The 20591-nt window shown below is 37.6% G+C and overlaps 1 protein-coding gene and 1 pseudogene across 1 annotated transcript; both read right to left on the reverse strand.

Moving 5' to 3' along the window:
- Positions 1 to 882: 882 nt before the first annotated feature.
- LOC112615183 lies at positions 883 to 2659 on the reverse strand (annotated as a pseudogene).
- A 15823-nt stretch (positions 2660 to 18482) lies between these two features.
- LOC112615184 (putative BMP-2-inducible kinase-like protein) lies at positions 18483 to 19714 on the reverse strand. The gene is given in 2 exon segments (XM_025371843.1): positions 18483 to 19330; positions 19333 to 19714. Coding segments are annotated over 2 exon segments (1230 nt in total).
- Positions 19715 to 20591: the final 877 nt, after the last annotated feature.

A 20591-nucleotide genomic window follows, 5' to 3' on the forward strand; every position in this document is an offset into this window, starting at 1 on the left:
TTAAAAACAGGACCCAAGTCTGAGAAGCTGGGTACATTTACATGGTATCAAAAATTTAGCATCTGCAGCCAAAAGCCACACCTGTGCTACTCATGAGAAAGTACATGTATGTAACAGCAGCAATTGCATGGTCCTTTTTTTTTTTTTTTTTTTGAGACAGAGTCTCGCTCTGTCGCCCAGGCTGGACTGCAGTGGCCGGATCTCAGCTCACTGCAAGCTCCGCCTTCCGGGTTCACGCTATTCTCCTGCCTCAGCCTCCCGAGTAGCTGGGATGACAGGCGCCCACCACCTCGCCCGGCTAGTTTTTTTGTATTTTTTAGTAGAGAGGGTGTTTCACTGTGTTAGCCAGGATGGTCTCGATCTCCTGACCTCGTGATCCACCTGTCTCGGCCTCCCAAAGTGCTGGGATTACAGGCTTGAGCCACCGCGCCCGGCCTATTGTCCTTTTCTTATTTAAAGCTTTCTCAGGTAAGCTTTAATAGCTGGAGGATATATATTAAAAAAAAATCTCAACGTGAAAGAAAACCCCAGTGTTGAAACACATTAATACCTCCTGTGCCATCTGAATCTCTGGCTCAAGATCAGAACTTATGATCACGTCTCTGGTGGCCATAAAATATTTACAATCTAGTTAAAGGCAAAGTGGCATTTAAAAATAAAGTCTTGGGGACCCATAGTAAAAGATTCACTGTAATTATTAACCTGGCTTCAATTGGTAAAATTGACTCTTGCCAGATAACATGTGAGGGAGATGATGATTCGGAACCTGCTAGCTGGTTATGAGGCATAGCGAGTCCTTAACCTCAAGAACAGGTGGAAACAAACTCACGGAAACATGCCCATGTTTTATTCTGGTGATTTACATCTTTCCTGCTGTTTTTGCTAACGTGAGCCTGGATGTGGAGCGTGGGGGTTTCTTCCATGACTGATTGGCAGGTTGTCAGTGTAGTCTTCCAGCTTAGGATCCTGGAAATCCTTCTTGCTTATTATTGTTTTCTTCTGTTTGAGGAGCAGCTGGATCAGCTCATTCTGGGTTAGCTGTGCATACGCAAAAGCAGAATCCAAGGGGTTGTTTTTCTTCATCATGGTCTTGTTGATCAAGTTCTCCCTGATGATGGTGACAGTTCCCAAGCTAGAGATAGCGATCTTGGTGGCCATTGTGTTCACTGACTTCAGGATGAAGTCAAGGTTTGACTGCTCTGGTTTTTGGAGCCATCACAGAATTGGTGATTCTGTTCAGACTTGGATTCTTGGTCAGCTTTTGGTTCTGTGATCTGCGCATCTTCAAAGGGGTTCAGAGAGTTACCCCTTCTGGAGACAATAGCTGCAGTGTCTTTCTCCAGTCTTCTCGTAAGGTCTTCAACAGGCCCTGAATCATCCTACCTGGCTTGACCTCCGTAAGCATGCCTTCCTTCTTCCCCAGGATGGTAAGAGGGTTTTCACCTTCACTGTTCTTAGCCATATCCTTCTTCCCCGTCACCCGAGAAAGCAAAGAAGACGTTATTCTGCTTCTTGCTCTCTTTGGTTTCTTTTGCAGCTTCCAAGTTTGCTGGAGCCCTGTTTTCTCTAATGTCTCCACAGAACAGTGGTCAGTAGGATGGTAGAGACATGGACTTCAGAGAGTTCTTGGTGGAAGACTCAAAGAGCCACCTGTCATGAGACATCCCACTTCCTTCCCCAGGTTACTTTCAAGACTGAGCAGCCAGGTTTTTGGTAGATAAGAACAAACGCTTCTTCCTGAAGCCCTGGGGCTTCAGGTAGGAAGAAGGACTGCTATACTTGTTCTCACCCTTGGCTTCTGACTGCTCCAGTTAAACATGGTTCCCATTGATACAGACATTAGAGTGGGAAAGGACTTCATTCGTAGACCGAAGACCCCCAAGAAAGGAAAGTCCTTCCATTTTGGGAAGGGTGATGTTGATTTCGTTTAGCTGCTTAAGATATGTATCTGCTATTGTCTTGTGAGACATGACATCTGAAGCTGAAGAGGAGTCCCTCTCATTGTTGTCATTGTCCCACCGGGACTGAAAGTCTCCCAGTTGAAGCAGCACTTTAGCTTTGAAGTCGGCAGGGCAATCATGGATCAGGAATGGTGGAGGCAGCATCTGATGCACTATCTGTATTATTCCCCTTGATCTTGTCTTTAAGTTTTCCAAATGGATTCCGAGGCTTGTCTTTGATGAAAAGGCAAAACATGCTGGCAGTCATGTTGTTTCTCATAAACTGGATGTCAACCTCAATTTCTCCTCTTTATCCTTCTCTCCTGGTTTGGATTTCAAGATATACCACTGCATCTTCCTGCTCCCCTAGTCTGGGTGCAGCTTCTGCAGGTACACCTCGGCGAAGCCCAAGTACAGTAGCAGCAGCAGCTCAAAGGTGGCCTCCTCCTCTGACACTGAGGTGGCATACTTCTACTTACCCACCTGAATCAACGAGTACACGTTGCTTGTACCTTCAAGTCCTTGATTTTTGGCCCCTGGCCCTATGCCCGCAACACTGTCACCTGCACGTGGATTGGAAACCACATAGCCCCTGGACCTGCTAAGGCCATTAAGGACAGGATGATGATGCCTCGGCTGACTGACGTGAGAAGATTGCCACGACCCATGGCCTCTACGGCTGTCCTACCAACAGAAAATTCATAATGTTGTGCAGGCATTACCACTACCTAGTTCCAGAACATTGCTATTGCCCCCAAAATAAATCCTGCATTCATTAAGCAGTCACCCCTACTTTCCCCCCTCCCTGTCAACCACTGATTTGTATTCTGTTTCTATGGATTCCCCTGTTCTGGATAATTCATGTAAATGGAATAATACAATAGATGCCTTTTATCATGGGTTTCTTTCACTTAGGATGTTTTGTAGGGTAATTCTTACAGCATGTATCAGGACTTCATTTTTTTTTTTTTTTTTGTGAGATGGAGTTTCATTCTTGTTGCCCAGGCTGGAATGCAGTGGTGCAGTCTGAGCTCACTGCAACCTCTGCTTCCTGGGTTCAAGTGATTCTTCTGCCTTGGTTTCCCAAGTAGCCAGGATTACAGGTGCCCGGCACCATGTCCGGCTAATTTTTTTGTATTTTTAGTAGAGACAGAGTTTCACCATGTTGGCCAGGCTGGTCTCAAACTCCTGACCTCAGGTGATCCGCCCTCAGCCTCCCAAAGTGCTGGGATTACAGGTGTGAGCCACCACGCCCAACCTTCATTCATTTTCATGGAGAAAAATATTTAATTTATACCATATTTTGTTTATCCATTTATCCATTGGTTGTTTCTACTTATTTTAGCTATTATGAATAATATTGCTGTGAATATTTGTGTACAAGGTTTTAGTGGACACAAGTTTTTATTTTTCTTTAGTATATATCCAGGAATGGAATTGCTGGGTCATATTGTAATTCTGTTCAACTTTTTGAGGAACTTCCCAACTGTTCTCCATGGTGGCTGTGCCATTGTATATTCCTACTAGCAATGCATGAAGTTACAAATTTCTCCACATCCTGAGAACCCTTTATTATTTTCTGTTTTTCTTTTTGATTATAGCCATCCTAGTAGGTGTAAAGTGGTATCTCATTGTGATTTTATTTTGCATTTCCCTAAATGGTTAGTCATATTGAACATCTTTTCATGTGCTTCTTGGCCATTAGTATATCTTCTTTAAAGAAATGTCTATTCAAGTCTTTGGCAGTTTCCAAATGAGTTATTGTCTTTTTGTTGTTAGGTTGTAAGAGTTATAATCTGGATAACAGATCCTTATTAGATATGTAATTTGCACATATTTTCTACCATTTTGTGGGTTGTCTTTTGTCTTTTTACTTTATTTTTTATTGCTTGTGTTTTGGTATCATTATTGAGAATTCATTGTTAAATTAAAGATCATGAAGAGTTACTCTTATTTTTTCTTCTATAATTTTTAGTTTTAGCTCTTGTATTCAGGTCTGTAATCAGTTGAAGTTAATTTTCAATATGGTGTGTGCTAGGAGTTCAGCTTCATTGTTTTGCATGTGTCTGTGCAATTGACCCAAAGTGATTTGTTGAAAAATATTATTTTCTGATGGTATATGGTCCTAACACCCTTGGAGAAACTCAATTGAAGATATATGTATGAGTTTATTTCTGCAGTCTTAATTCTATTCTATTGGTCTAAATGTTTATCTTTATGCCAGTATCAGATTGTTTTGATTATTTTAGTTTTGTAATAAAATAGACAAACATTTGGCAGATACATCAAGACAAAAAGAAAAGTATATAGAAATAATATTATGAAAGAAAAGGGGGAACATATTGAAAAACACCATAAAGATTAAAAAGATTAAGGGACAGTGTTAACAATTTATGCCAATAGGATTTGAAAGTTTAGAGGAAATAGACAAATTCCTAGCAAAATATAAATTATCAAAACCTACTCAAGAAAAAATAGAAATCTTATATAGTCACAAGATACTAAAGTATTCAGTTCTTCCTAGAGACCCAAATATATGCTTTCTACCAGTAACTCACTGTAAATAAAAAGAAAGGGATAATGTATTGTGCAAATGCTAGTCAAAAAACGTTGTTATGATAATATTAATATAAACAAAAGTGGACTTCAGAAGAAGGAATATTATCAGAGAGAAAGAGGGCACTGCTTGGCGAATTGCCCTCTAATAAAGACAACAATACCGGAAGTTAAAATTGACAGAACTGCAAGGGGAAATTGACAAATCTACAATTATATTTGGGATTTCAATGCTTTACTCTTAATAATTAATAAAAAATTAGCTAAAAATTAATTTTAGCTAAATAAATTAGCTAAAAAGTTAATAAGGATAGATCTGAACAACACTAGAATAAACTTGTCCTAATGGACACTTATAGAACACTATAACCAAAAGTGATAGAATTCACAGTTTTTGCAAGTACACATGGAATGTTCACCAAAATAAACCATACCCTGATTCATAAAATAAACTAACAAACTGGCTTCTCTCATTTAGCAATATGAATTTAAATTTCTCCCATGTCTCTTCATGGCTTTATACCTCATTTCCTTTTATTGATAAATAATGTTTCATTTTATGCATGGGCCATAAAATGTTTATCTGTGCACCTATTGAGGGACATCTTGGTTGCTTCCAAGTTTTGGCCAATATTAATAAAGCTGTTATGAACATTCATTTGCAGGTTTTTGTGTTATCATGAATTTCCACTCATTTGGTTAAATACCTAGGAATATAATTGCTAGATAGCATAGCAATTCTATGTTTAGGTTTGTAGGAAATTGCAAACTGTCTTCCAAAGTGACTGTATCATTTTGCATTTCCACTAACAGTGAATGGAAGTTCCTTATGCTTCACATCCTTTACAGCATTTGGTGTGGTCAGTGTTCTAGATTTTGGCTATTCTTTCAGGTGCATAGTGGCATCTTATTGTTGTTTTAATTTGCAATTCCCTGATGATGTATGAGGGGACTTCAAAAATTCATGGAAAAATTGAACTAAAAGGTAAAAGTAAAAAATATAAACTTCTTAACATAAGCTCCATCAAGTTCAAGATACTTTGTAAGCAATGATACCAGCCATTTGGTTCATCCCTAAGGAACTGAGGGTTTTAATCAGGTCAATGCAGTCTTTTTTACATTATGAACTGAAGAAAAATATGTGCAATTTAAAGATTTGTTAAGATTTTGAAACAAAAAGAAGTCAGAAGGAGCCAAATCAGGACTGTAAGTTGGATGAATGCCTAATGATTTCCCATCAAAGCTCTCAAAAAATTGCCCTTGTTTGATGAGGGGAATGAGCAGGAGCATTGTGATGGGGAAGGACTCTCTAGTGAAGCTTTCCCAGGTGTTTTTCTGCTAAAGCTTTGGCTTTCTCAAAACACTTTCATAATAAGCAGATGTTATTGTTCTTTGTCCCTCCAGAAAACCAACAAGAAAAATTCCTTAAACATTCCAAAAAACTATTGCCATGACCTTTGTTCTTGACCAGTCCACTTTTGCTTTGACTGGACCACTTATGCTTCTTGGTAACCACTGCTTTGATTGTGCTTTTATCTTTAGGATCATACTGGTAAAGCCATGTTTTGCCTCCTGTTATAATTCTTCAAGAAATTGCTACAGGATCTTGATCCTACTTGTTAAAATTTCCATTGAAAGCTCAGCTCTTGTCTGCAGCTGATCTGGGCACAACAGTTTTGGTACCCATTGAGTGGGAAGTTTGCTCAACTTTAATTTTTCAGTCAGAATAGTGTAAGCTAAGCCAATTTAGATATCTATGGTGTTGACTATTGTTTGTGCTGTTAATTCTTGGTCTTCTTCAATTAGGGCATGGACATAATTTTTTTCAAAATTTTTTTCAAAAAATGATATAGAAGGCTTGCTACTATGTGCTTCATCTTCAGCATCATCTCATCCCTTCTTAAAATGAGTTATCCGTTTGCAAACTGCTGATTTCTTTTGGGGAATCATCCCCATAAGCTTCTCATAAAGCATCAATGATTTTACCATTCTTCCACCCAAGCTTCACACTAAATTTGATGTTTGTTTTTGCTTCAATTTTAGTGGAATTTATGTTGCTCTGACAGGTGCTCTTTTCAAACTTATGTCTTATCTTTTTAGTGCCTCAAACTAGATCCTGTTCAGGCATGTTATAGCAAGTTAGTATGAGCTTATTTTGGTATAAAAAATTTGGACTCCATAATTTTTTCATAATATGCATTTTTCATTACCTTTTGGAAGACAACTCATATCACCTTGAGCTTCTTTTCATATGCCTGTTTTCCATATGTATATCTTCTTTGGTGAGGTGTCCTTTTCAGATGTTTGTACATTTAAAAATCAGTTATTACCCACTCCCCCCACTTCTATTCAACATAGTACTGGAAATACTATCAAGAGCAATTAGACAAGAAAAAGAAATTAAAGATATCCAAATTGGAAAGGAAGAAGTAAAATGACCTCTCTTTGCACATGATATGATCCTATATGTAGAAAACTCCAAAGACTCCACCAAAAAAAAAACTATTAGATCTAGTAAATGAATTCAGTAAAGTTGCAGGATATAAAATTGATATACAAAAATCCTTGGCCATTTTATTCACAAATAACAACCTAGCTGAGAAATCAAGAAAACAATCCCATTTATGATAACATAAAACACTTAAGAATAAATTTGACCAAGAAGATGAAAGTGCATCAGTATAACCTGCACACTGAAAACCACAAAACATTGATGAAATACATTGAAGAGGACACAAATAAATAAAAAGATATTCCATGCTCATAGATTGGAAGAATTAATGTTGTTAAAGTGTCTATACTACCTAAAGCAATATGTAGATTCAATGCAATCCCTATCAAAATCTCATCAGCATTCTTCACAGAAATAGAAAAAACAATCATACAATTTCTGTGGATCCACAAAAGATCCCAAATAACCAAAGCAATTCTGAGAAAAAAAAAATCCTAGAGGCATCATACTTCCTGATTTAAATTTATGTTACAAAACAAGAGTAATCAAAACAATATAGTATTGGCATGAGAGATACACATAACAGTGAAATAGAATAGAGAGCCAGAAATAAATCCAAACATATATGGTCAATGAATTTTTGACAAGAGCACCAAAAAGACAAAGTGAGAAAGGGTAGTCTCTTCAATAAATAGGTGCTGGAATTTCCACATGCAAAAGAGTGAAATTAGACTCTTATGTTACACCATATACAAAAATCAATCCAAAATGGATAAAAGACCTGAATGTAAGACCTGAAGCCATAAATCTCCTAGAAGAAAACATAAGGGAAAAGCTCCTTGACACTGGCTTTGGCAATGCTTTCTGGGATATCACACCAAAACCTCAGGCTACAAAAGCAACAATAAATAAATGAAATTATATCAATCTAAAAAACTTCTACACAGAACAAAAACAATCAACAAAATGAAAAGGCAATATGCAGATAAGGAGAAAATATTTGCAAACCATATATCAGACAAGGGTTTAATATTCAGGATTTAGGAAGAACTCATACAACTCAATAGCAAGACAACATATAACCTGGTAAAAAAGTGGGGAAAGGACTTGAATAGACATTTCTTCAAAGATGACAGAAAATGACCAACAGGTATATGAAGTGGTGCTCAGTATCACCAATCATCAGGAAAATGCAAATCAAAACTACTTTGAGATACCACCTCATACCTGTTAGGATAGCTATTATCAAAAAGACAAGAGCTAACAAGTGTTGGTGACGGTGTGGAGAAGAGGGAGCACTTGTACACTGTTGGTGGGAATGTATTATAGATTGGTGCAGCCGTTATGGAAGACAGTATGGAGGTTCCAAAGTAAATTAAAAATAGAACTACCATGTGACCCAGCAATCCCTCTTCTGGTATATCCCCAAAGGAAATGAGATTATCTCTGCACTCTCGAATTTATTGCAGCACAATTCACAATAGTCAAGATACAGACACAACCTAGGTGTTCATCAATGGGCAAATGGATAAAGAAACTGTGATATAGATAGATAAATACATAGATAATTCGAATATTATTTAGCCTTTAAAAAGAAGGCAGTCCTGTCATTTGCCAAAACATGGATAGACCTAGAAGACATTATGCTAAATGAAATAAGCCAGACACAGAAAGAAAAATACTGCGTGATCTCACTTATATGTGGAATCAAGAAAAAAAAGGTTAAATATATAGAGATAGAGAATAAAACAGTAATTACCAAGGTCAGGATAAGGTGGAGGAAATAAGATGTAGGTCACAGGATGCAAAGTAGTAAATATACAGGATGAACAAGTGAAAAGATCAAAGATCAAATGTACAACATGAGGACTATAGTTAATACATATTGTATATTGTGTTCAGGAATTTTTGCTAAATGAGTAGATTATACCTGCTCTTTCCAATGGGGGAATAATCAGTAACTATGTGAGATGATGGATATGTTCATTGTTCCACTATAGTTTTACTATATATATGTTTCATTTAATATTGTGTTGTATACCTTAAATATAGATAATAAAATTTATTTAAAACATAGAATCAGGTTTATTTTCTTGTTGAGTTTAAAGAGTTCTTTGTGTATTTTGGATAAAAGTTCTCTATCAGAATGTCCTTTGCAAATATTTTATCTCAGTCTGTGGCTTATCTTCTCATTCTTTTTACAGTGTCACAGGGTAGAAGTTTTTAATTTTAATGAAGTCCAATTTATTCTTTCTTGCATTGGTTGTACTTTTGGTATTGCATCTAAAAAGTCATTGCTAAACCCTAGGTCAACCAGATTTTCTCCTATGCTATTTTACAGGAGTTTTATAGTTTTTCATTTTACGCTTAGGTCTATGATCCACTTTAAGAACATTTGAATGAAGGGTATAAGGTCTGTGTCTAGCTCCCTGTCAAGGCTTATTATATCTCACCTGGAGTGTCAGGCTGCCAGCATTTCTTGTCCCCTCCAATTCCAACTTGAATTGACTAAATTCCTGGTGAGTGTAGCCAAGAGTCATGCCCCCAGGCTTCAAGCCAGCACTTATGGATGGAACCTCCAGGCCAGTACACCCAGGCCCCAGCTCCAGGATAACCTTGGCAGTCCCAGGCACCAGGCCAGCACCCACAGCCCTAGGACCCAGCCATGACCTTAAGTACCCAGTTTCTAGGCCTGCTCCACTGCCAGGCCAGGCCCCATAGCCCTAGACTCCAGACAGATACCCATGGACCTAGTTTCCAGGCCCTCCTCTGCACCAGACCAACACTTCTAGACCCTAGCTCCAGGCTAGCCTTTAGTAACCTAGGAACCAGTCTGCCACAGTGCCAGGCTAGCCACCACATCTCCAGACTCCAAGCCAGCATCTGCAGACCCAGGCTCCAGGCCTACTCTAGCACCAGGCTGGCCCCTGAAGCCCCAGGCTTTAGGCTTACTGCAGTGTTAGTGTGGAACCAAAAGGTACAAGCACCATGCCTACTCCTGTAGCCTCAGGGTCCAGGCTAGCCCCTGGAGACTCAAGTTTCAGGCCCAACCCAGACTCCAGATTGGCCCAGTACCAGACTGGCCCACATGGGCCCAGACTTCAGGCATCCCCCATACCAATGCCTGGTCAGCCTCTTCAGCCCCAGACTCCAGGCCAACACTTGTGGACCTAGCCTCCAGCCCCACTCCAGCACCAGGTTGGCATGCATAGACCCAAGCTTGAGGCCACCCCTGACAGTCCAGCAGAATCAGGATCCAGGCCTGCCCCAGGAATCCCAGTAACTATGATGGTATGAATCTGGAAATCAATAACAGAAGAAAAATTGGAGAATTCACAAATATGTGGAAATTAAACAACATGCTCCTGAAAAAAGAGTCAAGAAGAAATTAAAAGGAATCGAAAAATATCTTCAGACAAAAGAAGGTGGAAACAACACGCCAAATTTATGGGATGCGGCAAAAGCAGTTCTAAGAGGGGACTTTATAGCAATAAATGCCTACATCAAAAAAGAAAAAAGACTTAAAAATCCAAACTAACATTATACCTCAGGAAACTCTAAAAAAGACCAGCCTGAATTGAAAGCTGGCAGAAAGGGAATAAAGGTCAGAGCAGGAACAAAAATGAATAGAGACTAGAAAAATAACAGAAAGGATATATTTTGAAAATATAAGCAAAGAATTTTGAAAAGACAAGGAAAATTGACAAACTTTTAGCTGGACTAAAAGTATTTTGAAAAGATAAGCAAAATTGACAAACTTTTAGCTGGACTAAGAAAGAGAGAAGACTGAAATGAATAAAATCATAAATGAAAGAGAAGACATTACAACTGATACTACAGAAATATGAAGAGTCATTCATAAGAAACTACTGTGAGCAATTATAGTCCAAAAAAAATTTGATAACGTAGAAAAATGGATACATTCCTAAAAACATACAGCTTACCGAGACTGAATCATGAAGAAACAAAATCTGTATAGACCAGTAACAAATAAGTTATATTAAATGAGTAATCCAAAACCTCCCAACATAGAAAAGCCCAGGACCTGATGACCTCACTGCTGAATTATACCAAACATTTAAGGAAGAGCTAATACCAGTCCTTCTCAAACTATTCCACAAAATTGAGGAGGAAGGAATACATTCAAACTCATTTTGAGGTAGGCATTACACGGATACCAAACCCAGACAAGACACTACAAGAAAAGAAAACTATAGGCCAATATTCCTGATGAACATAGACACAAAATCCTGAACAAAATGCTAGCAAACTCAATTCAACAACGCATTAATGGATTATTCACGGTGACCAAATGGTATTTATCCCAGGGAGGAAAGAATGGTTCAACATATGCAGATTAATAAATATGGTATATCACATTAGTAGGATAAAAGTCAAAAGCCAATTGATCATCTTAATAGGTGCAGAAACACTTGACAAAACATACTTTTATAATAAAAAGCCTCAACAAATTATGTGTAGAAGGAATGTATGTCAACAGAATAAACGCCATTTGTATATATCAGCCCACAGCTGACATCATACTCAATGGGAAAAAGCTAAAATCTTTTTCTCTGTGATCAGGAACTAGACAAAGATGCCCACTCTTATCACCTCTATTCAATATTGGAATTCCTAGCAAGAGCAGTTAGTGAAGATGAAATAAAAGGCTTCTATTTCAGAAAGGAACAAGTGAAATTATTTCTGTTTGCTGATAGCAAGATCTTATTTAGAAAACCATAAAGGCTCCACGAAAGAACAATTGGACCTAATAAACATCTTCTGAAAATTTACCGGATACAAAATCAAGATACAAAATCTGAAGTGTTTCTACACACTAGCAACAAATTTCTGAAAAAGAAATCAACAAAACAATATAGTTTACAATAGCTATAAAACTAAAACTCTTAGGAATAAATTTAACCATGAAGGTGAGAGATCTGTACAGTAAAAAGTATAAAACATTGATGAAAGAAACTAAAGAAAATGCAAATAACTAGAAATGTATCTTGTGTTTATCAGTTGGAAGAATTAATATTGTTAAAATGCCCATACTAATCAAAGCAATCTACAGATTTTATGCCATCCTTATCGAAACTTCAATGACATTTTTCACAGAAATAGAACAACCCGACAATTTGTATGGAACTATGGAAGATGCTGAATAACCAAAGTAATCTTGAGCAAAAAGAATAAAGCTGGAGGTATCACATTTCCTGATTTTAAAATCTATAAAGTTATAGTAGTCAAAACAACTTGATATTAGTATTAAAACAGACAAATAGACTAATGGAACAGAACAGAGAGCCCAGAAATAAATCCACACATTTACAGTCAACTGATGTTTGACAAAGGTGCCAAGAACACACAATGGGGAAAGGACAGTCTCTTTGATAAATGGTGTTGGGACAACCGGATATACATACACAGAAGAATAAAAAAGAATAAAATCAGATCCTTATTTCACACTATATACAAAATATCAACTCAAAATGGATAAAAGACTTAAGTGTAAAACCTGAAACTGTAAAATTACCAGAAGAAAACATAGGGGAAAAGTTCTTTGTCACTGGTGTGGGCAATGATTTCTTGACTATAACTCCAAAAGCACAGGTAACAAAATTAAAAATGGACAAATGCTATTACAACAAATTAAAAAGCTTATGCACAGCAAAGGAAACAATCAAAGTGAAGAGACAACCCATAAAATGGGAGAAAATATTTGTAATCCACACATCTGACAAAAAGTTAATATACAAAATATATAAGGAACTCAAAGAACTCAATAGCAAGAAAACAAATAACCCAATTAAACAATGGACAAAAAAGACCTACCTGGTTATTTTCAAAAGAAGACATACAGATGGCCATTAGATATATGAAAAAAGAATGCTCAACATTACTAATCATCAAGGAAATGCAAATTAAAAACCACAATACCACATCACACCTGTAGAGTGAGCTAGTATCAAAAAGGGGAGAGATGGTCAGTGTTGGGCAGAATGAAAAGAAAAGGGAACCATTGTACACTGTTGGTGGGAAAGTAAATCAGTACCACTATTATCAAAAACAATACAGAGGTTCCTCAAAAAAATTACCATATGGTCCAGCAATTTGACTTCTAGGTAAATATCCAAAGAAAATATTATCAGTATTTCAAGAGATATCTGCACTCCCATATTATTTACATTATTCACAACAGCTAAAATATGGATTCAACCTAAATGTCCATTGACAAATGAATGGATAAAGAAGCTGTGCTATATATACACAATGGATTACTCTTTAGTCTTCAAAAAGATGTCCTGTCATCTGGGACAACATGGATGAACCTAGAGGATAATGTGTTATGTGAAATAAGCCAAGCACAGAAAGACAAAAACTCCATGATCTTACTTATATGTGGAATCTAAAAATGATAGATTCACAAAAGCAGAGTGTAGACAGGAGCCCTGTTGAGGAAGTGGGAGGTAGAGGAGATATTGGTTAAAGGATAGAAAATTTTAGTTAGACAAGAGGAATAAGTTCAACAATATTGTCTGACACGGTGACTATACTTACAACAATGCCTTAATGATATATTTTGTATATATCATTAATATATAATGTATACATACTTTAAGAAATCATGTTGTACACCATAATATACATGTAATTTTTATTTGTAATTCAATAATAATAAACACAAATTAAGCAGAAGAATGGAATCATGAAGATTAGGTCAGAAATTAATATTACGTAAAAGAGAAAAACAACAAAGAAAATGAGGTAATCAAAAACTTGGTTCTTTTAAAAGATTAACAAAATTGATGAAACTTGAGCTACACAAATCAAGAAAAAAGGAGAATACTCAATTTACTAAAATAAAATGAAAGAGTTGCCATTAATACCAACATTACAAAAACAAGAGAAGTGTAAGGAAATACTATCTACAATTATATGACAACAAAATAGATAACATGTGAAATGGGTAAGTTCATAGAAAGACGCAAACTACTGAAACTAACTCAAGAAAAAATGTAAAATCTGAATGGACCTATAGAGAGTAAGGAGATGTGGCCGGGCGCGGTGGCTCAAGCCTGTAATCCCAGCACTTTGGGAGGCCGAGATGGGCGGATCACGAGGTCAGGAGATCGAGACCATCCTGACTAACACGGTGAAACCCCGTCTCTACTAAAAAAATACAAAAAAAACTAGCCGGGCGCGGTGGCGGCGCCTGTGGTCCCAGCTACTCGGGAGGCTGAGCCAGGAGAATGGCGTGAACCCGGGAGGCGGAGCTTGCAGTGAGCTGAGATCCGGCCACTGCACCCCAGCCTGGGCGGCAGAGCGAGACTCCGCCTCAAAAAAAAAAAAAAAAAGAGAGTAAGGAGATGTAAATAAGCAATCGTTCAATTTCATAGAAAGAAAAGGCCAGAAACTAGACTTCACTGGTTAATTCTATCCAATACTTAATAATGTATACCAAATTTCTAAAACTCTTCCAAAAATTAGAAGAAGAGGGCACACTTCCCTACAGATCCTGTGAGTGCATTACTGTCGAGATACCAAAACCAGACAATATCGCAAGGAAAGAAAACTACATACCGATATTGCTTATGAGTATAGACACAAAAATCCTCAGCAAAGTATTAACAAACCAAATTCAACAACATATAAAAAGAATTGTACAGCATGACCTAGTAAGATTTATCCTAGGAATGCAAGGTTTTACATTTGAAAATCAGTTAATGTAATACACCATGTCAAAAGAATGAAAACAAAAATCAAATTATCATCTCAATAGAAGTAAAAACTGACAAAATCTAGCACTCTTTCATGATAAAAACACTCAAGAAACTAGGAACAGAAGGAAGCTTCCTCAAAGCTGATAAAGGGCATCTATGGAAAACCCACAGCTAACATAATTATGATAATATAATATAACATAACAAAATTAATGATAAAAGCTTTCTCTCTAAGATCCAGAACAAGACACGTATGTTTGCCTTCACCACTTTTATTCCACATTGTACTGAAGATTCCAGTCAGGGCAATTAGGTAAGAAAAAGAAATAAAAATCAACCCGATTTGAAAGGAAGTAAGACAATCTGTATTTGTAGATGACATAAATGTATGCATGAATATCCTAAGTAATCTACTACAAACTATTAGAAATAATAAACAATTTCAACACAGTGGAAGGAGACCAGATCAATATACAAAATCAGTTGTATTTCTCTATAGCAGCAATGAGCAAAACAAAAATGAAATGAAAAGAATGATTTAATTTACAATATCCTGAAAAAGAACAAAATCCTTAGGAATAAATGTAACAAAACAAGTGCAAAACATATACTCTGAAAACAACAAACATTGTTAAAGCATTAAAGAAGTCTTGGCCGGGCGCGGTGGCTCAAGCCTGTAATCCCAGCACTGTGGGAGGCCGAGACGGGAGGATCACGAGGTCAGGAGATCGAGACTATCCTGGCTAATACGGTGAAACCCCGTCTCTACTAAAAAAATACAAAAAAACTAGCCGGTTGAGTTGGCGGGCGCCTGTAGTCCCAGCTACTCGGGAGGCTGAGGCAGGAGAATGGCGGGAGGCTGAGGCAGGAGAATGGCGTAAACCCGGGAGGCGGAGCTTGCAGTGAGCTGAGATCTGGCCACTGCACTCCAGCCTGGGTGACAGAGCGAGACTCCGTCTCAAAAAAAAAAAAAAAAAGAAGTCTTAAATAGAATGACATTCCATAAAGACTTTATACTGTTAAAATGGCAATACCCCTTAAACTCATCTGCACATTCAATTCTTATCAAACCCAGCAGACATTTTGTTTGTTTGTTTTGTTTATTTTTATTTTTTTATTGTTATAGTTTAAGTTCTGGGATACATGTGCAGAACGTGCAGGTTTGTTACATAGATATACATGTGCCATGGTGGTTTGCTGCACCCATCAACCCGTCATCTACATTAGGTGTTTGTCCTAATGCTGTCGCTCCCATTGCCCCCCACCTTCTGACAGGCGCCAGTGTATAATGTTCCCTCCCTGAGTCCATGTGTTTTCATTGAGAGTTATAACTACATCCTAAAGAAGCACAGGGGACACCCAAAAAATATTAGGAAAAAAACCCCACATATATATTTGCTTAGTGGTATATATATAACCTTTCTTACATTCTTAAACCAGAATTGGAACATCCCATAATAGAGCCAAACTTCTATTGAGTGCTGTATGCCAGGTATTCTGTTAAGCACTTTCACATACCTTGGGAGCTTTATTCTCATAATTCTCATAATACAATGACCTGAGCATCAGCTGTGTGGAGTGACCTACACCTTGACCATGATTCTGGGGAATGATGAATGAAAATGCAAAGTGTAAATATATACTTTTTAGGAAAATACCTCTACTTCAACACAAAGGAATCGCTCCATTTCTATCCCTTTGAACCCCAAATGGAATCCTGTATCTTTTCTCTGAGCTACAATCTTGAAAGAAGAAAGTTACTGCGCTGTGTTATAACATAAGAATGTAAATAATTTAAGCTGTCAGAGTTGTTTCCTCAGAATTTATCCAACATTATAAGCCAAAGGATCTACATCAGTGTCTGAATCATTTAAAATTATTCAGTGTATTGAGAAGCGAGTAAAACGCTAGGTATTTCATGTTTACATCTGAAGGAGACCACATTAGTTCATCCCCTACCCCTTTTCTAAATGATGAAACTCATGAGGTCTAGCAAAGACCGAGGACTAAAATAAGAAGTATATTGTGCACACCTCAACAGATTTTCATATGAAAAGTTATTCTGTTTGATACAAACCTACTGCAGTTCGTGAATTTACTATGTGTAATCATCAAGTCTTCACTTTTAAAAGAAAGTATCACTTGAATCTATTTTGTAAAGTTTTTAAACATCTACTTGAGCATTTGCATTACCAGTATTAATCAACCTGAGAATCAGAAAAAAAAAGTTGCAAATATATTTGCCTTTGGCATGAGAACAAGTAATTGGTGCAGTCCAGCTCTAAAAGTACAACTCTAATAATGTAATGCTTGGTCTGCCTCTGCTACATAGTGATTCACATATTGCTTCCCTATCCACAAATTTGTATTTGATTTAGCATATAAAACAGGGAAAAAAGCAATAAAAAGACAAATAAGTGGTTTAGTTACATATACTTTGCTTCTTTCCAAGCTCAGAACTGTGAAAATAGGCAAATATCTTATCCCACTGAGGCACTATAATTAAGAGATGCCTAATAAAATGACTCATAAAATATGCTTTAATTGGGTTCAAAGAAGAGTTAATTTAAAATACAAAAATCAAAGAGAGTGCCAGTTGATGAGTTTCCACTCCTTTTTGTAAATAGCATTAACTGTTTTAGAAACTTCCAAATGTTAATCTGATAGTACAGGACAGTTAATTATAACTCAAAATATTTATAGACACAGGAAGCACAGATACTATATTCACATTAATTCACATATGTAGCCTCTATCATTAAATAATTTCTATAAAATCTCAAGTTTCTAATTAGCATTTGTGGTGTTAAAAAGAAGGCTAATTTGGTAGCTGGGTTCTTTTCAGTGAAGACACGATCAACTAGCAGAGTTAAGATGCTAGTCCACCTTATATGCATTTTAGGATCTAATGTATTAGTGCAGAGTTACTTGCAGCAAGATGCACAAATCCTGCCTATAAGGCTTTGTGGGTGTCACCGTTCTGTGCACTTTATTAAAACGACTCCACCCCCCAAACCTAATAAAAATAATTGTTGCTTATAACTTGGACATATTTGGTGAAGTTGCTAATAAAGTACATTATTAAATGCAACATGATTTCACACTGTAAATGTCTTGAAAATTCAGTTTCTGCTACATATTTTTTTTTCCTAAAATAAAATGTTTATATAACCCTTGTCCTCACTCCCAATTTTTTCCAGTAATCTGCTTTATTAGGGCGATGTTAATAAAAATTTGGGTCAAGAAGCCATTCATAAACAATAAAAAGTGTTTCTAAAGTAGTGGATTTTTTCTTCTATATCATTTTTTCTGCTTATTTGTTTTCAAATGTCAGATATTTCTCTTTATATTTTGTTCTAGGCTTCTATGGAAATTAGAAGAGACCTTAAAAAATTCACAAACGTAACTAGTGTATGTACAAATAACCCTAATTTTAGGGATATGCGCATGAAAATGACATTCTGACTTTAAAAATAACAGTTTTACTGTCCCTTGTCAGTGGTTACACACCTGGAAAAGTGCCATGTGCTTTCACTGGAAGTACCACACTTGCATTTCTGTGTTGTGATGTCAGTAGCAGAAACCCTTAGAGCTGGCAATTTAGCTTCCTTTTCTCCTGCTTGGAAGAGACATCAAGTTACTACCCTGTAGAGATACTTCATTTTTCTATTTGGCTTATTTAAAAATCACCTATTCTGATTGATCTTTAAGAACGAATGATGTAAACAGCTATTAATTTTTTTTTCAAATTCATAAAACTATTCATACTTTTTCGAAACAGGAGTTAATGCCAATAATCCATCGGAAGTATTACTGTTTAGAAGGAAATGGGGCAGCACGAAGTGGGTATAATTCGATTGGTTAGGACTGTTGGGACTGATGTGGAGTGATGCTTTGCACCACAAGTTCTGTAAAGGGCATGGCACCAAAATCATCCATTTTCAATACATCTGCACTATGGAATGACCCATGTAGTGAATTTTGTCTTGGCCGCCCTGGCAGGACAGTATTGTGATCAGCACGGATGTCACTCAGGCCCTGATGTGGAGGGTGCCATGACAGGTCTGGAGGATGGAAGGGCTTGGCACCGAAGGGGTCCAACAGGCTCTCCTCGAGTTATAAGACATTCCCCCTATCTTTCCCATCAGTCTCTGCAACACCAGTGTTCTCCTTGGAGTCTGAGATGGTTAAAAATTCATTGCTGCTTTGAGAGTCTCGGCGACCCACTTTTTTGTGCCTGCGAGCCCTCTCTGGAGTGCGGTAGGTAGGCTTCAAAGTCTTTGTACTAGTTGGCGTGCCATGATGCCTCTTCCCATTACTTTTGGACATATCCTGCTTTGTGCGCCTTTGGCGAGAGTACAGTTTCTGTAAGCTGCGCTGTTTGACTTTTTGCTGCTGGCTCCCGGTTATTTCCTCAAAGGGCACAAGCCCAAAAAGGTCCTCGTTGCTTTCACTTTTACTTGTTGATGTGAGGAAGGGCTGAAATGGGGAGGAGCCAAATACATCTATGCTTTTGGGATGTGTCTCAGGCCCCACCGCATGGCATTCTTGTACTTTCACCTTCTTGCTAAAAGGCGCCTTTGTGAATACATCGAATTCCTCCTGCTGGAGTCCCGCAGCAGGAAACCTGTGTTGAGGGAGGTTCTTTTCATTCTTTCTTGCTGGGGCTGTTGAGCACACACTGCAAAGAAGGGGATGGCGCCAAATATATCGAACTCCTGTTTAGGAGTCTGCACTCCAACATCAGAGGATAACTGGGCTGAGGTGAGGAGTATTGTATTAAGATCTTGCGTTGGTCCACTGCCAGATTTGTCTCTGTAGACAGGGCTCATGTCACTGTACTTCGCTTTAGCCTGCTCATAATCAGAATCAGAGCTACGTTTCTCCTCTTCTTCCTCATCTTCAGAATCCATGAGGAGAGGCCTGTGACCCAGATTTTCTGGTTCGGTATCATCATCATTAAAATCTCCTTGTTCTCCCTGAAGAACTTCTTCATCCTCTTGCTCTTCCTCTTCACTGCTCTTAGGAGAAGGGGCAATCATACCAGATAGGAAAGCTAGGATGCCAATTGGGTATCTGAGTATCAGTATTAACACAGACACTGTGACTAAAAGTCCTTGACATGTTTGAGTATTCTTCTTTCCTGAGTGCACAATTACTCAAGTAAATGGATGTAGGACCCTTTGCAGAAGGACTGAAAAAATCATTACCATGTATACTTGCCATGATGTTACAAATCTTTCCTCCTGGAGACCCAGTCCCATTTCAGTTTACAGTGGCTCTGAACGTTGGTTCAGGTCGAGAAACTGGTCCAGGAAACTATGTCTTTTTATTGAGGCCACTGCCCTCAGCCTCCTGATCATCCATTTAGGTTTTCCTTTTTTTTGTTTTTTTTGAGATGGAGTCTTGCTCTGTTGCCCAGGCTGGAGTGCAGTGGTGTGATCCGGGCTCACTGCAACCTCTGTTTCTCGGGTGCAAGCCATTTGCCGGCCTCAGCCTCCCTAGTAGCTGGGATTATAGGTGACCGCCACCACACCGAGCTAATTTTTGTATTTTTAGTAGAGACGGGGTTTCACTATGTTGGCCAGGCTAGTCTTGAGCTCCTGACCTCAGATGATCCACCCTCCTTGGCTTCCCACCATCCAGGTTTTATTTTTAAACTCTTTATTACTAAAATAATGTTATAGTCCAGAGAAATTTTAAAAAGGAGATAAAAATTTTCATTTCCCCTCACCCTTTTTTCCCTAATGTTAATAACTTACATAACCATACTGTAATTACAAAAAATTGGAAATTAACATGGTACAATATGTTAAATTAAACTACACACTTTATTTACATTTCACCAGTTATAGAACTAATTTATTTTTCTGTCCCAATGTGTAACTCAGGATCTCACATTGCCTTTAGTTGTCACTT

Source organism: Theropithecus gelada, chromosome X, assembly GCF_003255815.1.
Source record: "Theropithecus gelada isolate Dixy chromosome X, Tgel_1.0, whole genome shotgun sequence".
NCBI classification, from domain to species: Eukaryota; Metazoa; Chordata; class Mammalia; order Primates; family Cercopithecidae; genus Theropithecus; species Theropithecus gelada.